General features: G+C 37.8%; 4 protein-coding genes, 1 long non-coding RNA gene, 1 other non-coding gene and 1 pseudogene across 44 annotated transcripts in view; 3 read left to right on the plus strand and 4 right to left on the minus strand.

Moving 5' to 3' along the window:
- Positions 1 to 1,564, minus strand: part of LOC104788535 (E3 ubiquitin-protein ligase hel2) — a 4,946-nt gene extending 3,382 nt beyond the window's left edge. The window contains exons 1-6 of one of the 2 annotated variants that reach the window (XM_010514307.2): positions 1,256 to 1,564; positions 767 to 1,096; positions 474 to 682; positions 340 to 388; positions 170 to 259; positions 17 to 79 (exon numbers count right to left, since the gene is read on the minus strand). In XM_010514307.2, the coding sequence (XP_010512609.1) occupies positions 17 to 79; positions 170 to 259; positions 340 to 388; positions 474 to 682; positions 767 to 1,096; positions 1,256 to 1,423 (909 nt within the window). In that variant the 5' untranslated portion in view covers positions 1,424 to 1,564. The remainder of the gene's footprint in view (positions 1 to 16; positions 80 to 169; positions 260 to 339; positions 389 to 473; positions 683 to 766; positions 1,097 to 1,255) is intronic. The other variant, XM_010514306.1, reaches the window with a different exon arrangement.
- Positions 1,654 to 1,726, plus strand: TRNAA-UGC. The gene has a single exon. It is a non-coding gene; the product is annotated as a tRNA-Ala (tRNA).
- On the plus strand, positions 1,874 to 2,563 carry LOC104788537 (ubiquitin-40S ribosomal protein S27a-2-like). Its single transcript, XM_010514308.2, has one exon. The coding sequence runs from the start codon at positions 1,911 to 1,913 to the stop codon at positions 2,382 to 2,384; it is 474 nt and encodes a 157-aa protein (XP_010512610.1). The 5' UTR covers positions 1,874 to 1,910; the 3' UTR covers positions 2,385 to 2,563.
- On the plus strand, positions 2,520 to 3,220 carry LOC104789842 (ubiquitin-40S ribosomal protein S27a-2-like). Its single transcript, XM_010515482.2, has 2 exons — positions 2,520 to 2,529; positions 2,719 to 3,220. Exons 1-2 carry the CDS (start codon positions 2,520 to 2,522, stop codon positions 3,039 to 3,041), a joined length of 333 nt encoding a protein of 110 aa, XP_010513784.1. The 3' UTR covers positions 3,042 to 3,220.
- Positions 3,436 to 5,803, minus strand: LOC104788538 (probable protein phosphatase 2C 49). Of its 2 annotated transcripts, none has more exons than XM_010514310.1 (4): positions 5,441 to 5,803; positions 4,708 to 4,875; positions 4,378 to 4,613; positions 3,436 to 4,233 (listed from the first exon to the last, which is right to left on the minus strand). In XM_010514310.1, exons 1-4 carry the CDS (start codon positions 5,603 to 5,605, stop codon positions 3,672 to 3,674), a joined length of 1,131 nt encoding a protein of 376 aa, XP_010512612.1. In that variant the 5' UTR covers positions 5,606 to 5,803; the 3' UTR covers positions 3,436 to 3,671. The 2 variants fall into 2 exon arrangements, with proteins under 2 accessions (XP_010512612.1, XP_010512611.1); XM_010514309.1 differs by having other exon boundaries at positions 4,708 to 4,878; positions 5,441 to 5,788.
- On the minus strand, positions 8,072 to 11,633 carry LOC104788539 (annotated as a pseudogene).
- LOC104788540 overlaps positions 15,201 to 24,413 on the minus strand; it is an 18,125-nt gene continuing 8,912 nt past the window's right edge. For 19 of the 37 annotated variants that reach the window (XR_768326.1, XR_768315.1, XR_768324.1 and 16 more), the window contains 16 exons: positions 24,253 to 24,310; positions 24,087 to 24,170; positions 23,730 to 23,976; positions 23,536 to 23,625; positions 23,304 to 23,427; positions 23,130 to 23,218; positions 22,956 to 23,009; positions 22,572 to 22,659; positions 22,406 to 22,471; positions 22,178 to 22,247; positions 21,992 to 22,070; positions 21,859 to 21,901; positions 21,657 to 21,706; positions 21,336 to 21,565; positions 21,096 to 21,158; positions 20,473 to 20,881 (listed from right to left, as the gene is read on the minus strand). This is a non-coding gene — a long non-coding RNA (uncharacterized LOC104788540). Of the gene's footprint in view, positions 15,370 to 20,472; positions 20,999 to 21,095; positions 21,159 to 21,335; positions 21,566 to 21,656; positions 21,760 to 21,858; positions 21,902 to 21,991; positions 22,071 to 22,177; positions 22,248 to 22,405; positions 22,472 to 22,571; positions 22,660 to 22,955; positions 23,013 to 23,129; positions 23,219 to 23,303; positions 23,428 to 23,535; positions 23,660 to 23,729; positions 23,977 to 24,086; positions 24,171 to 24,252; positions 24,311 to 24,413 lie in introns of those variants that run through there. The other 18 variants (XR_002038357.1, XR_002038354.1, XR_002038356.1 and 15 more) reach the window with 18 other exon arrangements.

Consider the following 24,413-nt stretch of genomic DNA (forward strand, 5'->3'; position numbering starts at 1 on the left):
AAGAGGTGTAACATGCCTGTAATGCAGCGCTGCGCTGAGACCTAGACATTTTACCTCCATGCTCAACAGCGTTATGCCTCTGAAAAAAAACAAAATTGAAATCCTTAACAAAAATCCATAGACCGAAACTGAAGAAAAGAAAATTGAGAAATTCTCCACAAGTGTTTACTTTCAATTCTGATTCATTCTGGAAAACTATAAACTTCTTAGCAAGGCAGGAATCGTCTTCACAAATAAAATGGTCTCTGCGGAAGTGAATCTGTTGCAAAAAATAAAACAGAATCAGAACAGATGCAGCCACACTTTAACTGAGCTATACTGAAAAGTGGTTGATGTTACCTCCAAGTCATCATAGTTTTTGTAATATTCATACTGTCCTGAATTCGACCTATATTGGATATGTTAATTCAATGGCGTCATAGGGATAACACATTCTCAAACATCAAAAATTCAATAATAAAAATAGCCAGTACCTTTGGCAAAAATGGCAGGTGTAATGCTCAGTAGTCATGTGAGTATATAATTCATTATCACCATAGAATGGATTCCTACAGAACTCACACATAGGATGTCCAGTAAAGCCTCCCCTTTCGCTCTCAGTACCATCAACTTCAGAGTCACCAGTGTGTATGTGTTGGTTCAGTTGTGCCCTAGTATACAACTTCTGTTCACATATGAATATCTGTCCACGTACAGAGAGAAAACTTAGTAGAAAATACAAGATAGCAAACAATCAGCAGATAATGAAGTGTTTCAAAGCTCCCACCTTTCGCCCTTCAAGACATAAACCGCACATATGCAATTTGTGCTTATGATATAAATGACCCTTCAACTGTTCAACACTCTTAATACGCTGACGGTGATGATGTCTTGGTCCTGGTCCTGGTCCTCCTTCTCTTGGTTGTTGATCTTCAGCCTTGTCACAAACACCACAGGAAAGCCTACACATAGCTTTGATCATCCTGTACTGATCCAAGTCATCAAAAAAAGCCTGAGTGTCTTCATGATACCAAAAGGATCCTACTACTCGACCTTCCTTTGGTGCTTGTGGGAAGGTTGAGAAGTCAGTGATCGTCCTTGTATAATCACCCAATGCCTACAAAATTACAACAAGTTCTTCACTAATAAGTCATTGTAATCAGAATAATCAATCCCAGCCAAAATTTTATCTATCAGATTGGAAAAAAAAGAGAGTAATTGCGATAACATTGGGTAACATGGATATATAATTGAAGAGTAAAGAGTAATCAATCACCTTGGTGACGAAGACGGTAGGAGACTCGGTCTTACAGATACAGCAACGAGGATCGCCAAGGACGAAACGGAGACGAACGACACATGTTGAGCAAACCTCACGGTGACCACAAGATCCATAAGCAACCCATTCGAGGTTTTCAGCGCAGACGGCACAGCTATCATCCATGATGTCTCTTACCTGAATTTGAGATTGAGAATTTGAGAAATTTTGTTTTCCAAAGAGATGATGAGCAAGAGAGAGAGATCTAGGGTTCTGAAAAGAGGGCAGGCTCTAAAGGCGAAAGCCGAAGAATATGTAAGGTCTTCGAATCACCACCGCCAGGCAAACAAATACCAAAAAAAAAAAAAAAAAAAATATATAAAATAATATTTAAACTTTGTTCACATAGTTTAACAGGGGATGTAGCTCATATGGTAGAGCGCTCGCTTTGCATGCGAGAGGCACAGGGTTCGATTCCCTGCATCTCCACTTTTTTTTTTTTTTCCTTTTTTTTTGTTATCGTGAGCCATATAATGGCCCAAGAGACTAACTAAGCCCAAAAACAAACCCAAGGGTAGTTACGTAACTGAGCATCAAAACCCTAGCTAGAGTCTCCTTTCTCTACTACAAAATCCCCATTTTGAGTGTTTTTTTTGGGGTGCAGCCGTAAAAGATGCAGATCTTCGTGAAAACCCTAACGGGGAAGACGATAACCCTAGAGGTTGAGTCATCCGACACCATCGACAATGTGAAAGCGAAGATCCAAGACAAGGAAGGGATCCCACCGGACCAGCAGCGTTTGATTTTCGCCGGGAAGCAGCTAGAAGACGGACGCACTCTCGCCGACTACAACATCCAGAAGGAATCGACGCTTCATCTCGTGCTACGTCTCCGTGGTGGTGCTAAGAAGAGGAAGAAGAAGACTTACACCAAGCCGAAGAAAATCAAGCATAAGCATAAGAAGGTGAAGCTCGCTGTTCTTCAGTTTTACAAGATTGATGGATCTGGGAAAGTTCAGCGTCTGAGGAAAGAGTGCCCTAACGCTACTTGTGGTGCTGGTACTTTCATGGCGAGTCATTTCGATCGTCATTACTGTGGTAAGTGTGGTCTCACCTACGTTTACCAGAAAGAGGGTGGTGACGAGTGATCTGTTCTACTGGTAGATCTCTCTCTATCTCTCTCTCTTTATCCTTAAAAACAGCATTTCGATTTCGGAACTTTGTAAGCTTTTTTGTTGTTTATGGATTCAAAATGTTGAACATCGTTTGCTTCTGGATTATGAATGATTAAAAGTTTTAGGTTCTTTATGAATATTTTATTATGCTGTTTGTTCAATTCCTTGGTTGCAATTGATTTTGAATGATCTCTTCATTTTGAAATGGCTAATTTTGTGTTGAGAACAATTTAAAATATTAGTCAGGTTGTGCATGCTTGAAACGATATTAGCTTAGTTATGGTTCTGATGATGATCTAATGACNAGAAGACGGACGCACTCTCGCCGACTACAACATCCAGAAGGAATCGACGCTTCATCTCGTGCTACGTCTCCGTGGTGGTGCTAAGAAGAGGAAGAAGAAGACTTACACCAAGCCGAAGAAAATCAAGCATAAGCATAAGAAGGTGAAGCTCGCTGTTCTTCAGTTTTACAAGATTGATGGATCTGGGAAAGTTCAGCGTCTGAGGAAAGAGTGCCCTAACGCTACTTGTGGTGCTGGTACTTTCATGGCGAGTCATTTCGATCGTCATTACTGTGGTAAGTGTGGTCTCACCTACGTTTACCAGAAAGAGGGTGGTGACGAGTGATCTGTTCTACTGGTAGATCTCTCTCTATCTCTCTCTCTTTATCCTTAAAAACAGCATTTCGATTTCGGAACTTTGTAAGCTTTTTTGTTGTTTATGGATTCAAAATGTTGAACATCGTTTGCTTCTGGATTATGAATGATTAAAAGTTTTAGGTTCTTTATGAATATTTTATTATGCTGTTTGTTCAATTCCTTGGTTGCAATTGATTTTGAATGATCTCTTCATTTTGAAATGGCTAATTTTGTGTTGAGAACAATTTAAAATATTAGTCAGGTTGTGCATGCTTGAAACGATATTAGCTTAGTTATGGTTCTGATGATGATCTAATGACTGATGTGTGATAGCTTAACTGGCTTGCTTAGAATCTGTTGAGTTATTTGTATAATATATGTAATTCGTCGCATAAATCTTTTGAACTATATTCACACTCAATAATTAGTATATGTACACAAAAATGTAATTACAGACTCTCACACACAACAAAGCACACATCTTATGCAAATTTATCTCGAAATATGTTCTCGCTGCTGCTTAGAACCTTTTTAAGTCAAACACAACAATAGCAGCGTTGGAGAGGTTTGTTATTCGCCATCATCAATTATATAATATCACCAAAAGCACATACCAGTTTCAGCCATCCAACAGATTCCTCAAGCTACGGAATGCATCCGGTGTAAGACTAAAACACCGTCTCTTCTCCATAGGAACCACCGGCTCTTCCCATCGGTCCGCTGTCATAAAACATACCACAACCGCGGTTAAGTTATCAAATGAGTTCCGCCTAAGAGCCTCCATCACAAGCTCTCTCGAACATCTTGTTGGATCGTTATGTCGCTTTAAGCCACGCTTAACAATGCTAACTGCTTCTTGGCTCGCCATGACATCCCAAATCCCGTCGCATCCAATCACTAGAAACTCATCATCCTCGGTTAAATTTATCTGCTTGATTTCTGGTTCGGAAATTAGCGGACACTGAGAGCCGTGTGGCATTTTTAGTTCCCAATCGCCAAGAGCCCGTGTTACAGCTAAGACCTCATTTAGGTAGCCGTCATTATTGATGAAACCGCCTGATTCTTCCACTCTTCTTCTCTCAAGTAGATTAATCGGTTTATGGTCTTCAGACATGTCTATCGCTTTGCCTTTCCTGCATAGAACCGCTCTGCAGTCTCCAGCATTTGCAACCATTAAGAGTCTGCAAAAAAAACCAAGAACCATGAGATATACGCTCAGATCACAGGTTGTATACTTAAAAGTTATACTAGTGTATATGCAAGAGCTCTATTCAGATCCTAGAGATGGATAAAGAACTATTGAAGTAACTGAATGAAACACGTACCTCCCACATATAAGAGCAGTAAGAGCAGTGGTTCCAGAAGAAGAGCTGATGCTGCAATCTTCTGCCAAAGCAAGATCAGCTTGAAGAAACGCGTTTTTCAATGAACTCTCAACTTCTTCCACATAAACACTATCCACTTCCGATGTTTGTGGAAACTGCTCATCTTCAAAGAAAAACCTAATGGCGTTTTCCCTAACGTAAGCTGCTGCTTCTGGTCCTCCATGACCGTCAAAAACCTGAACAGAGGAAGTCTTAAGTCAGAATCTATATTTAAAAGAGCATTAGATTTTTTAAGGAAGATACATATCAGACATAGGAACGGGAGCGTACCGCATAGAAAGCACTAGGCTTTGGCAACTCAAAGAGACATCCAACTTGAGAAGATAGATCGTCTATGCGAATGTGTTCATCTTCCATGCATCTCTTTGGGCCAATATCAGCAAAGCTTCCAGACCGGATGGTCGGAACATAATCTGAGACACTTGGATCACAATCACCCTGCTTCAAAAAAGGTAAATACAACACGTTATTGAAAACATATATCAAATCTCAACATATCCCGACAGAAGAAATCAAAATCTATAAACAATAAAAAAAAGAGTTCTCAAATCTCCAATTAATGAAAAAAAAGAAACTAAAAGGCTTACTTAGACGCATGCTCAAATTTAGCAATAAATGAAACACAAGCAGTTAAGACAAGACACAATAACTAAACTACAGAGGGCTTTTCTAGCAAGATTCAGACCAGCTTTTAAAGTTTCAGACAACAAGTATCTAACTTCTTTCTACGACACGCAAACAAACAGAAACCAGAGGTCCTGTAAGCTTAAGGTATCAAAGGGTCATGTTCGCAAGTGTCCTAAACCGTTTCAAATTCCTATAGAGTCATCTTATCTTCTTTGATTCCTATATGCCTACCAAACAATTCAGTCGATTTCCTAATGATTGACGATTATGATTTCAGAATCCACCAGCTTCTTCTAAATTCTCTTTCACAAAGTATCCAGAAAGAAAAAAAAGGAAAAAGGAAAAAAAAGAAAAAAGTAAACTTCAAAAGACATACCACAACCAGAGGAGAAGTCGTTAAACTTGCGGAAACGGACTGAGTAAAACCCAATTTAGGAGAAGAAACGGGAGATTTAATGGCGGAAGAAACTTGATCGAACAACTCAATCTCAAGAACCGCCGGTAAACTCTGTTGAAATACAACCTCTGCTTCTGCTACCATCTGTCTCTTTTCTTCTTTCACAATCAATTTCAATTTCAATTTCACTACAACAACAACAAGATCAAACCCTCTTCTTCTTTTTTTCTTTTGTTACTCTGATTAATTAGTTCAACGAAGAATTGACAATTTCGAAGTTGGCGTGTGTGTGTTTTTTTATTTCTCTCGCAGGAACGAAAATTTCTGAGCCGCGTGGGTCTTTTTTTTTTAATATATAAAGAGGAAACTCGGAGATTTTGGTTAACCGGTTAATATAGTTGACACGTGGCGGTTATCTCTGCCGAGTCGGTTGCTTATGTTAGATTAGTTTTGTGGATTACACACACACGGCTAAGACTAAGCCCTAATTATGCCACGTGTCATTCCATCTTTGACGCGCGTACCCTTGAACTTAACCGAGAAAATAAAGTAGATATTTCTGTGATATGATTAAATATTCAGGGTTACTTTTGTAAATTCCAGAACTCTCTCGACCAGAATCTTAAAAGCCTTTGTTCGGTGTCCACACTTTGCGTTTTCTTGATTTGACGATCTTACCCCTGCCATGTATGATCGCACGACGGCGTTTTGCTGAGAGATGATGAATCTGAACCGTTGAAACTTGAGCTTGGGTCCCAAGTTTTATCGACTTGTCATGCCACGTCATTGCTCCTTTTTTCTTTGGATTTTTATTTATTTATTTTTGTTATAGTTGTTTTAGTGGCATCTATCTTTACACATTTGCATATAGATCATTGATCCAAAGACCATAAGCCATCACCTAATTCTTGTATTTTATATGGTCTTTATTTTCTTCTCAATTTGACTGTTTCGTTATATGCTAACTTATATAAGCAAATTAAAATATCTGAATTGGCATTTAGTCAAGCTTTATTATTTTGCCTTTCAGCCTTTTGTGTAAAATAATGTTTCTTTTAGACTAAATCAAGATGCTTATGATCTAACGTGTTGCTAAAATGAGAAACGTGTTTCGTGGAAAGTCTAATAACCCAATTATAAAATCTATATCCAGAACTCTTCGTCTTTTAGCTTAGCAGAAACAAAAATATCTAAACAATAGTAACAATTAACAACTTATCGGCATATATGACTCAGTGTTACTATTAATTATGTCGGTTAAGAGACTTAAGATGAGACGCGAAAGTATCGTCACGTTGATGATGAGTGATGACGATGCATGCACGCGTTTGATGGGCTATAATTTAGAAGAAAGCCCATATGACTTTGAACTTGAAGTGTTTATAGCCCATTGAACTCAGTATGTTTGCGTTTAAAAAAAAAAAATTAGCGGAGGACCGAGCTAGAAAACATGCGACAAAACTAGACTGGTTTGGTTTTAATCAAGTTAAGTTACTGTGTGGTATAGACAAAACGTGGGAAATGGTCAACGAGAATGTCTAATCTAATTTACGACCATCAAAAAGCGACTTGAAGAGTACGTAGGTTTTTTTTTTTTGCTTTTAGGGGACTTCTGTTATTGGTCCAACTCACAGAGGACAAAGCACAGTTTAAGACAAAGATCTCTTGACGAATTAAGACATTGACGTAAGCCTGTTTAGTTATCACTATTGTAGTCTCACCGATCTGTCAAGTCCATTTGGCTTATTCCAATGAAAAAAAATGAGCTAGAAGTTACCATTGCTCAACCTTTTGTTGGCCACTAAAACTTGATTTTCTTTTTTCAGAAAATTATGTATTAGTGTTTATAGAATGTGTAATGTTCTATCAAGAATAGTCCTTGTAAATATTTAACAAAATTTAGCTATATAATAACAGCCTTTTTCTATGGTTTGAAATATTTACATTTATATTAAAATTAATGAAAATGATCTATAAAATTTTCAAGTCTGTAGATATCCGCAAATGGTCATGATAACTAAATTGAAAACTGATCCGAGGAATATTTAAGTCCACTCTTTTTGTGTGTGTTCTTAACTTCTAATAATGAGAACTTAAAAAATGATCAAAAGTTTTTAACTCTTTTTTTTTTTCCAATTCTAATAGTAATAGGTATGTTTACTTTTTATCAAGAAGTTGACCCTTGTCTTGTTTTGTAGCACATGCAAGTGCGCTCTTGTTCGAACTACATAACCAATGCCACTCTCTTTGAACCCAAAAAGATATTTGCTTTTGCTTTTGCTTTAGCTTTATAACTTTTTCTTGCTGTTCTTCTTTTTCATGTTTCCATTCGATTTGCTATCGAACTATCTTTTTGTGAAAGTAAGGTGAATAGGTGATGATGATGATGTGTGGTCCTTAAACCCCTTCCAAGAACACACGAGTTAGGTTAATTTGGTGCTATTGTATTACTACATAACAGTGTTGTATACTCTATAGTTAGTATATGTCGCCTTTTGTTAAATTTGGGATGTTCAATCTTTGTTTTCCTGAAGCAATGTTTAAGCAAGTTTAGACTTTTAGCTTTTTTGGTTCAACTGATAGTTTGTTTTTTCACGGACACAGAAGAAATAAATATAAAAGGATCCTTTATTACTAGTTACTACATATATAGTATATAATTTACCGACATTCCACAGGGTAAGTAAGAGATTTTACAATGATTCGAGATCAAAAGCAGAAATGCAAACATACAAACATAGGTAAAAGAGAAAACTCAAGAAAGCATTAGATCCAAGATCAGTTAATCAACAAATTTTTAAACATATACTCTCCTCCAGTTTTATCAAGCCTCCATAATGGCTAAACTCATTTTGACGACGATGATCGGTTTAACGGACTCGGCTTTGCACTATTTTGCCCTTTTCCGGCAACCCTAGGACTCATCTCACCTCTTAAATCATTCACCCTAGGACTAAACACTTGAGAAAGATTCCGATTATAAACTGGAGTTGAAGTCGAGCTAGTAACTTTAGGACTACACGTGTGTCTAAACTCTCCTCTGCTTCTTGTAATAAACTCATCAAGAATCTCAGAATCACATGGATACGAAGCTGTTGATCCCATTTCAGCTTCCTGCAAAATCCAAAATCTGTTAAACAACTATCAAGAAATTAAAGACAAATGGATATTGATTTGAATTTGTAATGGAGTCCTTTACCGGTACCGCAAGATTGAATGGTAAAGCGGGTGCTTCTTCATACTCTGCTGCGTCTAAGTCCTGAAGATGAGCACTTTTGAAGAATCTTGGGAGGATATATTGCCTTACGGGTATTAGAAACATGATCATTAGAGGAAACATAACTCCAGCGATTGGGATCCACGTGAGACCAAAGCAGGTTAAAAGATAAGTTGTTTGGAAAATAGTGAACATTGCAATCGTTTTGAATGGAACAGTTTCCACAAATGTCGCGTGGTTATCTTCAAGAACCCTGCAATTTTGGTAAATAGTTGAGTAAACCATTCTTGAAAAGTAAAAGGCGATGAAAAAAACGATTGAGGTTTTTACTTGAATCGACGGCTTGGGGCTGTTAAGAGAAGCAAGATTCTTTCCCAGAATTGGTTTCCTGGTAGACTTTCAATTGCCATGAAGGCGAAGTATCCCCAAAGGACTGATGTAGGGATCATTTTAAGGAGAGGCATAGCTGCAACACATCCTCCAACCATTATTGCTTGAAGCAAGTTGCTCACTCTCTGTTCTTTGACTTCAATTGGCAATAAATCATCGATCTCTTTCTCAATATCAAACAGAGTTTCATCAACTGGAGCATCGAGATTCCCTGTGAATGTCGTTGCTTGGATTGTTGACTCTCTCAGCTCTTTCAAACCCTGCGGAAGAGATAGTTTACCCTCCAATTAGCCTCTAAAAATACTATTCCACTGAAAATTGAAAAGTTACACAGAAGATTCTTACTTGAGGTTGCTGGTAGACTAATGGAGTCTGCATTTGATTATAAACATCTTGCATGTTTCCATACAACTGTCCTAGACTCGCATTCTGCTTGATGCTTCTGCGCGCAGTTGCAACTAATCTGTTCCGAAGCAGCTGTGGGAAGAGCAAACAACAAGCTTAAATCCCAGGCATGAAGGGGAAAAAAATTCAAAAAAACAATCGATCTTGGTAAGGTACCTGATATTTTAGTGTTGCTAAGCTCTTGGTATGCATTGGTGATTGAGGGATGACTCCATTAGATGGAGGGATTCCAAGTAGACCACACATTAAGGTCTGAAAAAGGCGGAGTTAGTTAGGAGATTGAGCCCAAGAAGAAGAGGCAATTACTATTTTCTGAAGATTCTTACCAAAAACCCAAGAAGAAGCAGATCATAGTGGTACGAAGATGGTTTTCTCAAATTGAATTCTTTCTGTTGTGCAAGTTGTGATGCTACGCTATGGTCAAAGTAGTAAAGAACTGCAATCATTGTTGCTGGAATGAATGCTCCAATAATGTAGACAACTGGAACTNAAATAATGTTTTAATAAAGGGAATTAAGTGTCTTCAAGAACAAGGAATAATTGAATGAGATCTCCCCACTTGTAAGCAATGACTGCTTAAATTGATCATTGATTGCTCAAGATCCTTAGAATAAGGAGATTCCAGATCATTAAAGTTAAAGAAAAAAAAAGTTGACTAACTGCTTCGTTACCTGTTCCATATCTCCATGACCTGGCTTTTCTGCTTCTAAGTGCAGTAATAAGAAGACCAAAGGAAAGAACCAAAGCAAACATCCCATTTGCAAATCTCCAGGAAGGTAAAAACTCCAGAAGTTTCAGATCCTCTCTCTCAGGAGAGCGGAATTCATCGACTAATCCCTGTACATATATAATCAAAGCATTAGAGGCAATTAAAATACAATTTCTTGACATCAAAAAAAAAAATGAAAGTCTTCTTACTTTGATAGCTTCTTGCATGAAGAGCATAGCTATAAGAAGTCCAAACAATTCTCCAGCTACTCTGGTGAATCTGTTGATAATTGAACAAGCTCCAGATATCGCCAATACAAAAAGTATCAACGAAGTCCAAACACAAACCCTGCACATATTTAACAAGATTACCACCACCTCGTTTGCTCACTATATTAACAAGATTAACAATCGCATTAGGAGAAAAAACTTTACCATCCAGACCAAGCTAAGAACAAATTGCGTCCCAGTTCAGGTCTCCCCTTGGCAAAGTTAAACATGAATGTGTACATAATTACAGTTGGCTCAGCAACTCCAAGTATAAGCAGAGGTTGGCCTCCGATGATGGAGTGAATGATTCCACAAATGGCTGTAGAGGCCAGTGTCTGAACAGCAGTAAGAACTCCATCTGCAAAATTACAGAATCCGATTCAAGTTGCAATCTTTCGCTAACATTCGTAAAGCTGATAACTTTAAATTCAGAGGAGAAGAGTCAGTACCAGTGCTTCGTTCCAATTGTTCGCCGAATGAAATAACAGGAATCGCAGACGCGAAGAATATGTATGTGGTGGGAGCCAGAATCCTATAGAATTGATAAATCATATAAGATGACAAATTCATTTAAAAGAAAAAAACAGAGAAATTTTGAAAAGGTGAGCAATTATAGTACCTGAAACCAGCTTTGATTCCTCCGGTCCAATCTTGTTTATAGCACATCAACCTTCCTTTAATATCATTCTTGATACCTTCAAACGGAACAAAAGTCTCTTCCATGATTGGCGTCTCTCTCTGTAATATACTCTGTTTTTGAGTTCCTCTGTTTTTTTTTCGCTCAGACAAATCGTCAAACACTTGGAGAGCTTCTTTTGGTTTAACACCTCCGGAGAAGAGGTAGAAGATGAGATGGGGAGATACGAAAAGGAGACTACTTGAAAACGAACAAACCCATGTTACAGAACATTTCTCAACACAAGTTTAGGGTATAGAAGAGAAATCAAAATAAGAAGACCCAGAAGCAAAGATTAAGGAGCTCGTAACAACAATGAATCTCGTTGATGGAGATTGAGAACGATTCATAGACCAAATTTACATGATAAAGAGAGATTACTAAAAGCAATAATGAAAGGGACTGTGTAAATTGTTTGGATGGCAAGAAAGTGGCAAAAGTAGTAGTTTCAGCTGTGAGGTTTTGCAATGTAATGTGTATGTCTTTGGTGGCAAGGAAGAAGAAGGCCGAAGCATCGTTATATACTATAATAATAGTCCTCCTCCTTCTAATACTAATCATAATGACGGGAATTAAACTAATTAACTAATCATTAGCGAAGCGCGTCGACGAAGACGACTCTTTTTGCACAATAAATACAAATCATTGTTTATGCATCCCACCGTTACCTTTGACCTTTTTATTGTTATACTATTCATCACATTTTTACAAGATTTATGAGTTTTTTTTTTTTGAAATTCTTTTAGAGTTTATAGATTGTATTACTAAGTATTCATGGTGATATATGTTATACCGTTTGTCTATATATATATACTGAATATAATTCTGATTTTCGAACCTTGGTGTAGGCTTTTTCAGTCTATATCTTTTTTATAGTAGTTTACAAAAATTTATCTTTTAATATTTTTTAATTTAGATTATATGTTATTAAAATGTATAAGTAAGGTCCACATTGTTCCAAAAAGAAAGTTACAATGACGGCTAATTGTTTTCAAAAGTTTGTAGAACCGGCCATGCATAAATCTCACTTGTATAGAATAGTTTAATGGCTTGTAATCTATTGGTTCATATTAGTATTGTCGTTGTGTCAGTACATGTCCATGCATTTTCAAACCCGTTTATTCTGAAAAAAAATAATGCCTGTCATATGCTAATATATACAGTACCTTAACATAAGGGTAAGGCTAATAGCCTTACCTATATATGTTTAAAGTGCCAAAATTGATGGAAACTATACGTGTACTAAAAGTAGGATTGTTATATCGACCACTAACAATAAGTTTGTATCATCTTCTTTACTAAAAAAAAATTAAAAGTTCTTATCATCTTCTTCTTCTACGTGAGGAAACCACTTATAATACGTTACCTGCTGCTTCTTAAAAAGGCATCCGTACGATGTTTTTTGTAAAGGCCAAAAAAAAGAAGAAGTAAAGGGGTCACTTTTGGAGGGTGGTGCAGATAATATACATCTAATCCATACACTGACGTTGTAATAGTAAGAAACTCAACCTAACACATACGAACATCTTTAAACAACTACGAAGCAGGATTGACCTAATTAATTATTATCCAAATCACCATTGGCTTTCATTAACTCTCTCTCTCTCTCTCTCTTTTGTCACTTAGCTTATTATTTTAGGTACCATTAGATTTTTAACACGTTATAAGTTGCCCTTCCAATGTTTCAGCTACGGAATAATATTGTTCCTTATCAATTTATCATCACCATAAAAGAGTTAATATTAATTAAGAAAATATATTGGTTCATTGATTAATACTATATATGTATACTGTAGTATATCTTTTATTTACACATTAATTATGTGCTACATACATTATAGTTGATACGTATATGTAACCAACAAGAGAGCTGTTGAAGGCCATGTGCCATGGACAACTCATTTCTTAGCCCTCTACGCAATCTCACAGCCACGAAATACAATATTGAATATTACAATTCACAGCCGTATTTCCCAACTAACATTTTTTCTAATAAACAATATCATGCATGAACTAGTTTGTCTAATATAACTAGACGACTCTCTATCCAGAGGACAAGAATTTTAAACAAAATATATATACAACTCAATTTTCTATTTTTTGGATTTTTTTTTTCTTTCTAAAGTGATGTGCTTATATATTCTTTAGAACGTCAAATTTCTTGTTTTTAATCAAATATACTAGTCATTTACGAAATATTTAATATAACTATATACATTTTGAAAGTTAATACTATAACTTACGGTATAATAAATATATAAAGATATAATTATATATATTATTACTACCATGGTTAAGATTAATCATCACAATATTTAAATTGATACAAATTAGAAAATCATCAATTATATGCGTCGCCAATTTGTATGTTTTTGGTTGTATGAAAAGTTTCATAACAAGAACTATTAAAAAAAACACTACAGCCACTTGAAACTCTTTACGAGAACCCATCCTATTCAATTTCATTAGGGGGTTTAAGTCATAGCTACGCAATTATTAAAAAATTATTACCCCGACTTGCGAATGAAGTTCAAGCAAATACCTTCATACATATTCAGTGATTCAGATATATAATATATTTGATGTGCACATGTATCATGTTTGTGACTATGCCTTTTGTAATTATGGTGTGAAGTGCTTTACTTTTTTTTTGTTTTTCAATATATATAGCAACAAAATTTGGAATCTGTATCCACCAGATTCCACCCATATCTATAATTTTATCGTAACTTAGCTTGACTTTTTTTTTCTTTTTATCAACTTCAATTTTACGTATAACAAAATCCGATTTGGAACTTGTTTTTCCTCGTTGGATGTAAATCATTTAGGCATTGAAATTTGATTGCTTGTTTTAATATAATGAATGTAGTTTATGTATATAAATAATAAATGTTACTTTATATAGGTTCTATCTTAAATAATAAGTATTTTGTTAAAATTTGTCTTTATACTTAATACGAGAAAAGGTCAACTACTATATGTGTCCATACTCCCGGATTAAATTATTAAGATCGAGGATTGGACATGACGTACGTAACATTGAGTTTTATATATTACGTGAATTTTATTTAGATTATCATGTAACCGAATAACCCACAAATTACTCGCCTACGAGTCTATGACATTGAGTTCGATCTTGTCTTTATACATGACACGATTACAAAGAGAGTCAATGACTCAATTATATGAAGAGTTAAATAGCATGACTATGGCGTTGAGTTCTTATTCAACATCTTTAGGGCATTAATGTAATTGTTTCAGTGGATTGGTTACTCGTACATAAAAATATTAAAGTAAGTAATTAAATTAATCAAGTTAAAACTTAGTATTTGGGTTGGACGGGGTTATGAGTTGTTGTTTATATGTTTTTGACAAATCGAAGTCTCTGACTAACCAATTAGCCCAATAAACTATCTTTGTCGGTGCTTTATTTGTATTTTAGTCATCCATCTAATATTTTGACGTCGGGACGACTATTGAGTAGACTGACATATCAAGTTGATACAAGGCGGCTATAACTGTATACATACCGGCCGGTCTGGTGGTACGGTTTTGTCGAGCCAAGCGAAGGGCTGTAGTATACTAGTATGGCTTTTTATTTCTTTTGGGCCCTAGAAGTTATAATCTGATTATAGACTTCGAACGACGGATTAGTTCGTCATGGGATCAGTCAGATGCTTTTTGATATATATACGAGCATATAATGTTAAAAAGTTTATGGAAAAAAAACCCCAATTAATTTTAAAGTTAGAAACATGAATTCCAGAGAATCCTCGTGCATAATTGTATTTAATGCATTCTGTAGATTAATAGTACTACATGATCAACAACTTTCATATTAATTATTAATCAGATTTTGTAAAAGACTAATTAAAAGTTGTCCACCAAACTCATACATTTTCTTTTTTTGAATATCGTCGTCTAGCTAGTTTGTTTAACTTTACATATTAATTGCCAAAAAACTACATTATTAAAGAGTCAATCAGGCATTTCACTCATGATATGTCTTTTGTTTGTTTTCAGAAAGTTATATTTTTATACTTTTTTTTCTTTTCACAAAGCTATATTTTTATACTTTTTTTTTTTGGTATTCAGCTATATTTTTATACTTAAAACTATATATATATATATAGTTTTTAATTTGATAATGTGCTTAATTATCTTCATCAACCCTATATATTTTATATACAAGCTGGCTGGAATCTTTGCCTTTCACTTTCCCCTTCCATCAATACGAGGTTCCTGCATGTTGAAACATCAAATGATACCACGTTAACTTTTATTATACGTCAATTTCCCTATTCACATTCAATGGAAACATATTGTACCAAATTTACAAATTCAAAAAAATGATATATACGATAGTACTATTTTTTTTGTCGTTCGATCCCATATAGAGGTTTTACTAACCATATACTATAGGTACGGTGAATTTATGAAGTGCCGTCAGACTTATTCCGACAATAATGATGTGTAGGAGACGACTTTTTTTCTTTAGATTATGAACGAACGATAAATAATTGAGGGAGAGACACAAAAATGTGAGAGGCGAAAGAGAAAACACAACAGCATATCATAATTAGTTTTTGTCGACCATGATATGTATATATATTGTACAACAGTATATAACTAAAGCTAAACATTTCCTTGTATATTCTTTACCAAAACACTAATATAAGCCAAAAATAACTTAAAGTGGTAGGTCATTTTCCATCATTTCTATATGCTCTCTCTTTTACTCTTTACAACCTTCACTCCAACAACAACACTTTGCATTTCACATTATTATAAGTTTACTATTTACTCTTTTTTCCCCTCACCAAATCATATACTACTAATTTATTATCCACTATAACATTTGTATATATATACATAGTCTAGGTTCAACGTACGTAAAGCATCGTAAGAAGGGATACAAATAACAACAGGAGGAAAACTATTATTTTTCCAGTTTTATAATAAAAGGGAAATTGAATTTTAAATTAGTAAGCAGACATGAAGCCAAAAATGGTGATAATTGTGTGGCTCATAAGTCATAGTTTGACTTGACACATTCACTTCATAGCGTAATCATTAGTCATCACAGTCCCTTCAACAGTTGGACGACCGATTAAGACAACGCTAATTGAACGGCTAAGATTTTTCCATATATAAAACACATTGGTACTTTATTTTTCATTTTTATTAGTCAAGTGAAAGGAAAACTTTACAAACCAAACCGGTTGATTAAAGATTAATTTGTTTTACCGATTTGTCCAATAAACCAGTTATGTTGGACATGGGCTGCGCCCAATATGCCACTCGGCTGAACAAGACAAGCTAACTGCAATTTCGGCCCGACGAAATTGGATGCAAGTCATTAATAATCCGTAAAAGGCAATCTCGGAAATTCACGACGGAAACCCTAGAAAACCTTCGGTCAACAGTCTACTATATAAAGAAACAGTACTCGTTGAGGAATAGATATCTGACTCGCGTACAATACCCCGAGAACAATACTTTGCGCCTAAGAACTGTTATTGATTTCTGTATAATTCTTTTTAGCTTCCGAGCTCGTCATTATTAACTTGTTAGTTCTCCTGTGAACTGACGAGCTCAATCTTGACTCGTTTTAGTGACAATCTCACGTCTTTATCGTTAATAAAAGAATCAACTTCACTCTTTTCCCAAAAATCCCTATTTACTTAGTGTTATGCAATCCCTAGTACAAACAATTGGCGCCCACCGTGGGGCAAGAGCAGAGCGCTTCTTTTTGACGAATCAATACCGACAGTCCTCACTTCCTCGAAGTTTCAAGATTCATGACGAACCCTAGCGACGATCTCAACAAAGCAACGGAGCAGCGATGGGGGCGAACGAAAACTTTCCCGCCTCTACCCTCCTCGACGATCTCAACCAAAGGCTCCTTGCCGAGCACGATCCCCCTGCCAGCGCCTGACGCGTCCTTCGAGCCTCTCGCAACTGCAAACGCCGGACCTGCCACTGACCAGCTGGTAACTAACGCCACCGCTCTCACCAACACTGCTGCTCACCCTAATGCTTTGCCTGTCCAAAGGAGCGGACTCGACGACCTGATGCAAGTCATACTCGATCGACGGTCAGGAAGTGCAACAAACGAACGGCTCGAACCAATCGTGGCGGCGCAGGAAGCATCGCAAAATCAAATCAGCAGGCTCCAGCGACGAAGGAGCGAGCGAGAACGACCCTGGCGATCAGCATGCAAATCCACCACGGTCCGTAGAAGAACGCTACGAAAGTCATAGACGCCCACCAGCGTCGATCATCGTAGGTTCCATTGATGAACGCCCTAGAGAAGTTCCATCCGAAGATCAAAACCGAACGCAGGGACTACGAAGCGGAAGCCCGCCGACCCCAAGGTTGCCAAGCCGACAGTCCGATGCAGATCTCAAGGACAAAACCATACGGCACCTTGAGATGATGGTCCAAGACCTCTCCTCGAGAGTCCACCGAGCAACGAGCCCGCCCAAATCTTGACCAAGTACTCGAAGAAGTCCAGCGCTCGCCGTTCACCGCAAGGATCTCTCGCGTTCGTTACGTGAACAAATTCATTCCGTATAATGGATTGGATGATCCAAAACCATTCCTAACTTCAATGAGTTTTGCTGTTAGCCGAGCTCACTTCAGCGAAGAAGAGTACAAAGCTGGCTGCTACCAGCTATTTGTCGAGAATCTAGCCCATGAAGCTATGGGTGGTTCTCCCGGTTCCTGCCGAACTCAATAGGGAGTTATCACGAGCTGACCACCGCTTTTCGCCGAACTCAATAAGGAGTTATCATGAAATCAACGTTTATGATTCGAGGTGCCTCAAATGCCGATCTCTGGAACATGTTTCAGCAAAACAACGAATCGCTCCAGGATTTCATGGAGAGGTTTAAAAGAATAGTCTCGAAACTCTCGATCGCTGACGATACATCGATATTAGCTCTCCGTAACACTCTAGCTCAAGGTTTCCGATTTAGAAAAAACATCATAATCCACGAGCCCCTGTCTCTGGACGACGCACTGCACCGCGCCAACAGGTACATCGAACTAGATGAAAAAAGTACATCGAGAGCGAACAGACCATTGCCAGAACCGCCAACCTCTAAGTCGGCCAAAGGAAAGGAAAAGGCACAGGACGAGCATCACGAGCCTCGTCAACACTTCGACAAGGAGTACGCTAACAAGCTGGAAAAAGCATAGAAAGCTCAAGCATTCACTGTTAGCAATCAAGACCCCCAAGTGTCATCATCGAAACCCTGGAGTAACAAATGGGTCCGAGACCATCGGGCAAGAGTGGAAAAAAATACTGCGAGTATCATAAGCGAGCAGGACATACCACAAAAGAATGCCGCACCCTCCAGCAAGTATTGCTCGACAAATTTAAAGAGAGCCAAATTGACGTCGAACACGAGCGACGACAAATAGCAGCCCACAGGAATAATCAATTTTTTAACCCTGAGAACGAGACCCCTGAGATCGAGAACCCATGGTTAAAAAATTAATTATCCCTGTGGGCTGCTATTTGTCGTCGCTCGTGTTCGACGTCAATTTGGCCCACTTTAAATTTGTCGAGCAATACTTGCTGGAGGATGCAGCATTCTTTTGTGGTATGCCCTGCTCGCTTATGGTACTCGCAGTACTTTTTTCCACTCTTGCCCGATGGGTCTCAGACCCATTTGTTACTCCAGGGATTCGATGATGACTCTTGGAGGTCTTGATTACTAACAGCGAATGCTTGAGCTTTCTTTGCTTTTTCCAGCTTATCAGCGTACTCCTTGTCGAAGTGTTGACGAGGCTCGTGATGCTCGTCCTATGTTTTTTTCTTTCCTTTGGGCGACTTAGAGGTTGGTGGTTCTGGCAATGATCTGTTCGCTCTCGATGCACTTTCTTCATCTAGCTCGATGTACATGTTGGCGCGGTGCAGTGCGTCGTCTAGAGACAGGGGCTCGTGGATTATGATGTCTTCTCTAAATCGAAAACCGTGAGCCAGAGCGTTACGGAGAGCTGATATCGTTGTATCGTCAGCGATCAAGAGTTTCGAGACTATTCTTTTAAACCTCTCCATGAAATCCCGGAGCGATTCGTTGTTTTGCTGAAACATGTTCTAGAGATCGGCATTCGAGGCACCTCGAATCATAAACGTGAAGAGGTGTTGGAGAAAAGCGGTGGTCAGCTCGTGATAACTCCCTATTGAGTTCGGCGCGAGCCGGGAGAACCACCCCAAAGCTTCATGGGCTAGATTCTCGACAAATAGCTGGCAATAGCCAGCTTCGTACTCCTTTTCGCTGAAGTGAGCTTGACTAATAGCAAAACTCATTGAAGTTAGGAATGGTTTTGGATCATCCAATCCATTATACGGAATGAACTTGAATTTGTTCACGTAACGAACACGAATACGAGAGATCCTTGAGGTGAACGGCGAGCGCTGAAATTCTTTGAGTACTCAGTCAAGATTTGGGGCGGAGCTCGTTGCTCGGTAGACTCTCGAGGAGAGGTCCTGGACCATCATCTCAAGACGCCGTATGGTTTCGTCCTTGAGATCTGCATCGGACTGTCGGCTCGGCAACGTTGGGTCAGCGGGCTTCCGCTTCGTCGTCCCTGCGTTCGGTTTTGATCTTCAGATAGAACTTCTCTGGGGCGTTCGTCAATGGAACCTACGATGATCAACGCTGGTGGGCGTCTATGACTTTCGTAGCGTTCTTCTACGGACAGAGGCGCGGGGGGCGGTGGATTCGCATGCTGATCGCCATGGTCGTTCTCGCTCCGGCGCTCACTCTTTTATCGCAAGAGCCTGCTGATTTGATTTTGCGATGCTTCCTACGCCGCCACGATTGCTTCGAACTGTTCGTTTGTTCACACTTCCTGACCGTCGAGTTGATCGAGTATGACTTGCATCAGGTCGTCGAATCCACTCCTTTGGACGGGCAATCCATTAAGGAGAGAGGCAGCCTTGGTGAGGACGGCGCTGAGGAGAGCGGCGACGTTAGTTAAACTGGTCGGTGGCAGGTCCGGGTCTGGCGTTTGCACCTGCGAGAGGCTCGAAGGGCGCGTCGGGCGCTGGCAGAGGGATCCTGCTCGACAAGAAGCCTTTGGTTGAGATTGTCGAGGAGGGTAGAGGCAGGACAGTTCGTGTTCTCGTTCGCCCCCATCGCTGCTCCGTCAGTTGCTCCGTTGCTTCGTTGAAATCGTCGCTAGAGTTCGTCATAAATCTTGAAACTTCAAGGAAGTGAGGACCGTCTATATTAATTTGTCAAAAAGAAGCGCTCTGCTTTTGCCCAACGGTGGACGCCAATTGTTTGTACTAGGGATTGCACAACACTAAGTAAATAAGAATTTTTGGGGGAAGAGTGAAATTGATTTTTTTATTAACGATAAAGACGTGAGGTCGTCACTAAAACGAGTCAAGATTAAGCTAACAAGCTAATAATGACAAGCTCGGAAGCTAAAAGGAATTATACAGAAAATAATAACAGTTCTTAGACGCAAAGTATTGCTCTAGAGGTATTGTACGCGAGTCAGATGTCTATTCCCCAACGAGTACTGTTTCTTTATATAGAGGACTGTTGACCGAGAGTTCTCTAGAGTTTCTGTCGTAAATTCCCGAGATTAGCCTTTACGGATTATTAATGATTTGCATCCAATTTTGTCGGGCTGAAATCGCAGTTAGTTTGTCTTGTTGGGCCTAGTGGCATATTGGGCGCAGCCCATGTCCAACAATAGTCCCTCCTTAGTCCAGAGAGGGTTAGTTTTTCTGCGATCGGGGGCGTTTCAACATTCGTTCAGGATTGATATCTTTTTAAGTGAAATCAACAATTTCAATAACATAAGTTGCCAACGATATCTATCTATTATCCGGAACCATCTCTTCCTATGTTTCATGCAAAGAATATTTTGAATGTCAACGTTATTATATGTGCCACAGCACACACTGCCAAGTAAGAGACAATAAGTGAGAAAGAACAAACCTCAAAAGCCGATACAGGCTCATCGTTTATAAATTTCTCTGTGAGTACATCATCAACTGTTTCCTGAGAAATGAAAATCAAAGGAAAACAACCATTATCAGTAACAAGCAAAACTTGATCTCCAACAGGAAATGGTTACCAATTGATCAAGTTAGCCATATACTACTAACTCAAAACGTTTTTAAAAAAAATGTATGAATATTATCATGTATATTGTTTGAGAGTAACTTAAACACAAACCTCAAGGGAATATTGACCAATGACCAGCTGGAGCAACGTAAGTAATATTCCCCATGGTGATTCATCAAAGTGTTCTCAAAGAAGGTCTGCATTCAAGAGTTACTTGACGTTCAGGAAGAACTGTTCCCAGTTTAAACAAGGGTAACACCACAGTAACTGAATATCACAGAAGGTTGCCTGGATATTGTAGCTTGATATAGCGTTTTAACTAGCTTTTCAGCCTCACCCACCTGAATCATTACAGAAAAATCAGTTAGTCTGTTTGAATTGTAAAAAATATTTCAAGAAGCCTTAGAGTACAGTGACAGAAAAAGCACACACCCATTTGTTGATATCAGGGGGTTGTAGCTGAAGATGGAGATGCTACGATTCTACATAAACAAGGATCAAAGAGAGGATTCTAGTATACAATTAATGCCTTATCCTGATATAGAAGCATATCACTTAAAAATCTACCAACATCACAGTCACCTTCCACATTTAATGATCAAACTAAAAGAAGAGAAAGAAGCAAGAAAGATACCTTATTCATGGACACTCCAACACCTAAAATATGAACACCATTGCTGACAGAAACAAGCAAAAGAGACATTAATAGATCAAGTCAAAATCCAGTCAATTAAAAAAAGAAAAGAAAAGAGATAGCTGACACATACCAAAGGGAAAGAGGAGGAAACAACTAAACAAACCACATGTCCAGCCTTGTGCATCAGAGGAGCCCAAACTTAGCAGATCCTAAAAGACATTCCAAAAAAGAAGTAAATCAGCGATCATAGCACCATCCACCAGAATCTACAAACAATATAAGGACAAGTAAAAGATCAAATTTATAAAAATCAAACCGTAGGAGGAGTAGTGAAAATTCAAAAGCGGGGATGATCGGATCATAAATAATAAGCTTCCAAAAACACCCTGCAAAACGAAGAAACTTACTTAGGGGAACAAATCAAATAATAAAAAAAAAGCAGAGAGGTCATCACTCATCAGTCACAACATTGATACTTATACAAGGATAAGTGACACGTATTTGGACATTTTCATTAAGATCGTCTTCCCTCTGAAAATAATACCTCTATGGCCTTTGTCCTGATGTTGATGAAATCTGGATCGAACTTCTCATAGAAAGATTCCAATGCCTAAAGAAGAAGAAAAAAAAAAAGCAACTCTTTATATACAAGATAAAGAATTTGAGAGAGCAAACCAAGACAGGTTTAAACTGAGAATATGCAAGCATACCGTTGAATACTTTGAGTAGGAAATCAACTAATTAACAGAGGAATAATGTTTTCTCTGGGTAAGCGGTTTTGTCCAAACCCCAGAAGACCTGCAGAAGAAAAGGAAAAAGATAAACAAACACATATTGTCTATCTTAATCGAGATATATGAATATGTACATCTACAATAGAAGAAGTAATTAGCGAGATAATTACGTGCACAATACTAAGGGCTGCAGAAGTAATTAAAATTAATCAATTCAAATTATTTTAAAATAAAATAGGAAATTGTATTCATGTCAGGGACCAGAAAACTAAATTTCTTCAGTGTAGTTAGGTATAAATTTAGGCACAAGACTTCATGGCGTTAAAAATCTAAAAGCAATACTAAGATCCAACAACTAACCTTAAATTCTTTTTCCAGTATTGACATTTATGATAAAATCACCCTTCATAAACTCTTCTTGATCAACAACCAAAAAACATGATTTAGCATTCACAACATGACGGAAGGGCACAAAATACTTTGAACATTTTGAAAGCATCCCATATATAATCAAGAGGGAGATTCAGCATTTACCTCAAATATGTCAGCTGACCAAAACGACCCTCCATTAGTTTAAAAGCAAGCGCCACAAGAGGTCCATCTGGAGATCCAGCCAAGGTTACCTGAAAATCATTCCTTTAATTTAGAACCGGCATATTTATCCTACAAAACAAAATTACAAATTACAAAATAACCTGAAAATCATACCTTTAGATAGAGAGGCTCATCGTTTAGATCATCAACTTCAGAGACTGTTTCAAACGTTTCTCGCCTCTTGTCTGCAACCAAACCTTCCATATCAGCAGGAATATCACCAGCCAGAACATTTTCACTGCAATTTACAGATAATCAAAATGTCACAACATATAACATATACATTTGTCCCAACTACAACATAAGGAAATATATTTAACACAAAAAAAAGAAATTAGCTTCTCACTTGAATAAGGTCTATAAGACCCTGGAAAGCTTCTTCTAGACCAATGGGCATTTGCACAGCTGCACTATGATGTAAGAGCTTAGCTATTGCCTAGTGAAGTAAGAGAAAAAATCTTATGACAGACCTGAAATTGGGAATATCTTATGAGGAAAGCAACTAAATATTCATTTGTAAGTAGCAACAAAAATATTCACCTGCTGCTGTGTCAATCATGTCGTCCAGTCCACCATTATAGCTGGAAATAAAAAGAAAAAAAGAACACAAAATCCAAAGTAAAATCTACAATTAATTACAGAAGAACATAGATAAACATAAACTGGTGGTAAGACAAGTGGCGTTTGAAACTGGAATCTGAGTTATAATGGCAAAATACAAGGACGCGTCTTTGCTTCGTTATAAATCTCCCAAGTAACAACAACATAGGCAACCAAAAACTCCATCCTGGAAAAACACCAAATCTTAAAATCCACATTTACAGAAACAAGAGGTCATAGGCAATCAAATCTTATATATATATATTAGAATAAGAGAAGAGTGTTTAAAATTGGAACCTGATGATGTCAAACAAAGCAGCAGACACAATCGCGTTCGTTCGTTAGTTGTAGCTTCTTCATACGGTTTTTTGCAATCTGTTTCTGTAAGAGAAAGAGAGAAAGTGAGAATTTCAAACAAGAAGAAGAAGAAGGATGGGAAAGAGAGTGAGATCAGAGAGAGTACCAAATTTGAATTCCGACTTGCTTCTCCTCCGGCGCGGCCAAGACAAAGAAGAGAAGACCTAACAACCGGTTGTGTTAAAAAAAAAAGGAATTAAAATTAAATAATAAGATGACCGGAGAAAACCGGGTATGGTTATCTAATTTAAAAAAAAAAAAAAAAAA

This window comes from Camelina sativa, chromosome 5, assembly GCF_000633955.1.
Source record: "Camelina sativa cultivar DH55 chromosome 5, Cs, whole genome shotgun sequence".
Taxonomy (NCBI): domain Eukaryota; kingdom Viridiplantae; phylum Streptophyta; class Magnoliopsida; order Brassicales; family Brassicaceae; genus Camelina; species Camelina sativa.

What these genes read in the sequence shown, in the direction of transcription:
- LOC104788537 (XM_010514308.2), top strand. Translation starts at nt 1,911, where the DNA reads ATGCAGATCTTCGTGAAAACCCTAACGGGGAAGACGATAACCCTAGAG.
- LOC104788538 (XM_010514309.1), bottom strand. Translation starts at nt 5,605, where the DNA reads ATGGTAGCAGAAGCAGAGGTTGTATTTCAACAGAGTTTACCGGCGGTT. An exon ending in CGACTTCTCCTCTGGTTGTG is followed by an intron (nt 4,879 to 5,440) that starts GTATGTCTTTTG and finishes CCTTTTTTGAAG; the next exon opens with CAGGGTGATTGTGATCCAAG. An exon ending in AGCCTAGTGCTTTCTATGCG is followed by an intron (nt 4,614 to 4,707) that starts GTACGCTCCCGT and finishes TCCTCTGTTCAG; the next exon opens with GTTTTTGACGGTCATGGAGG.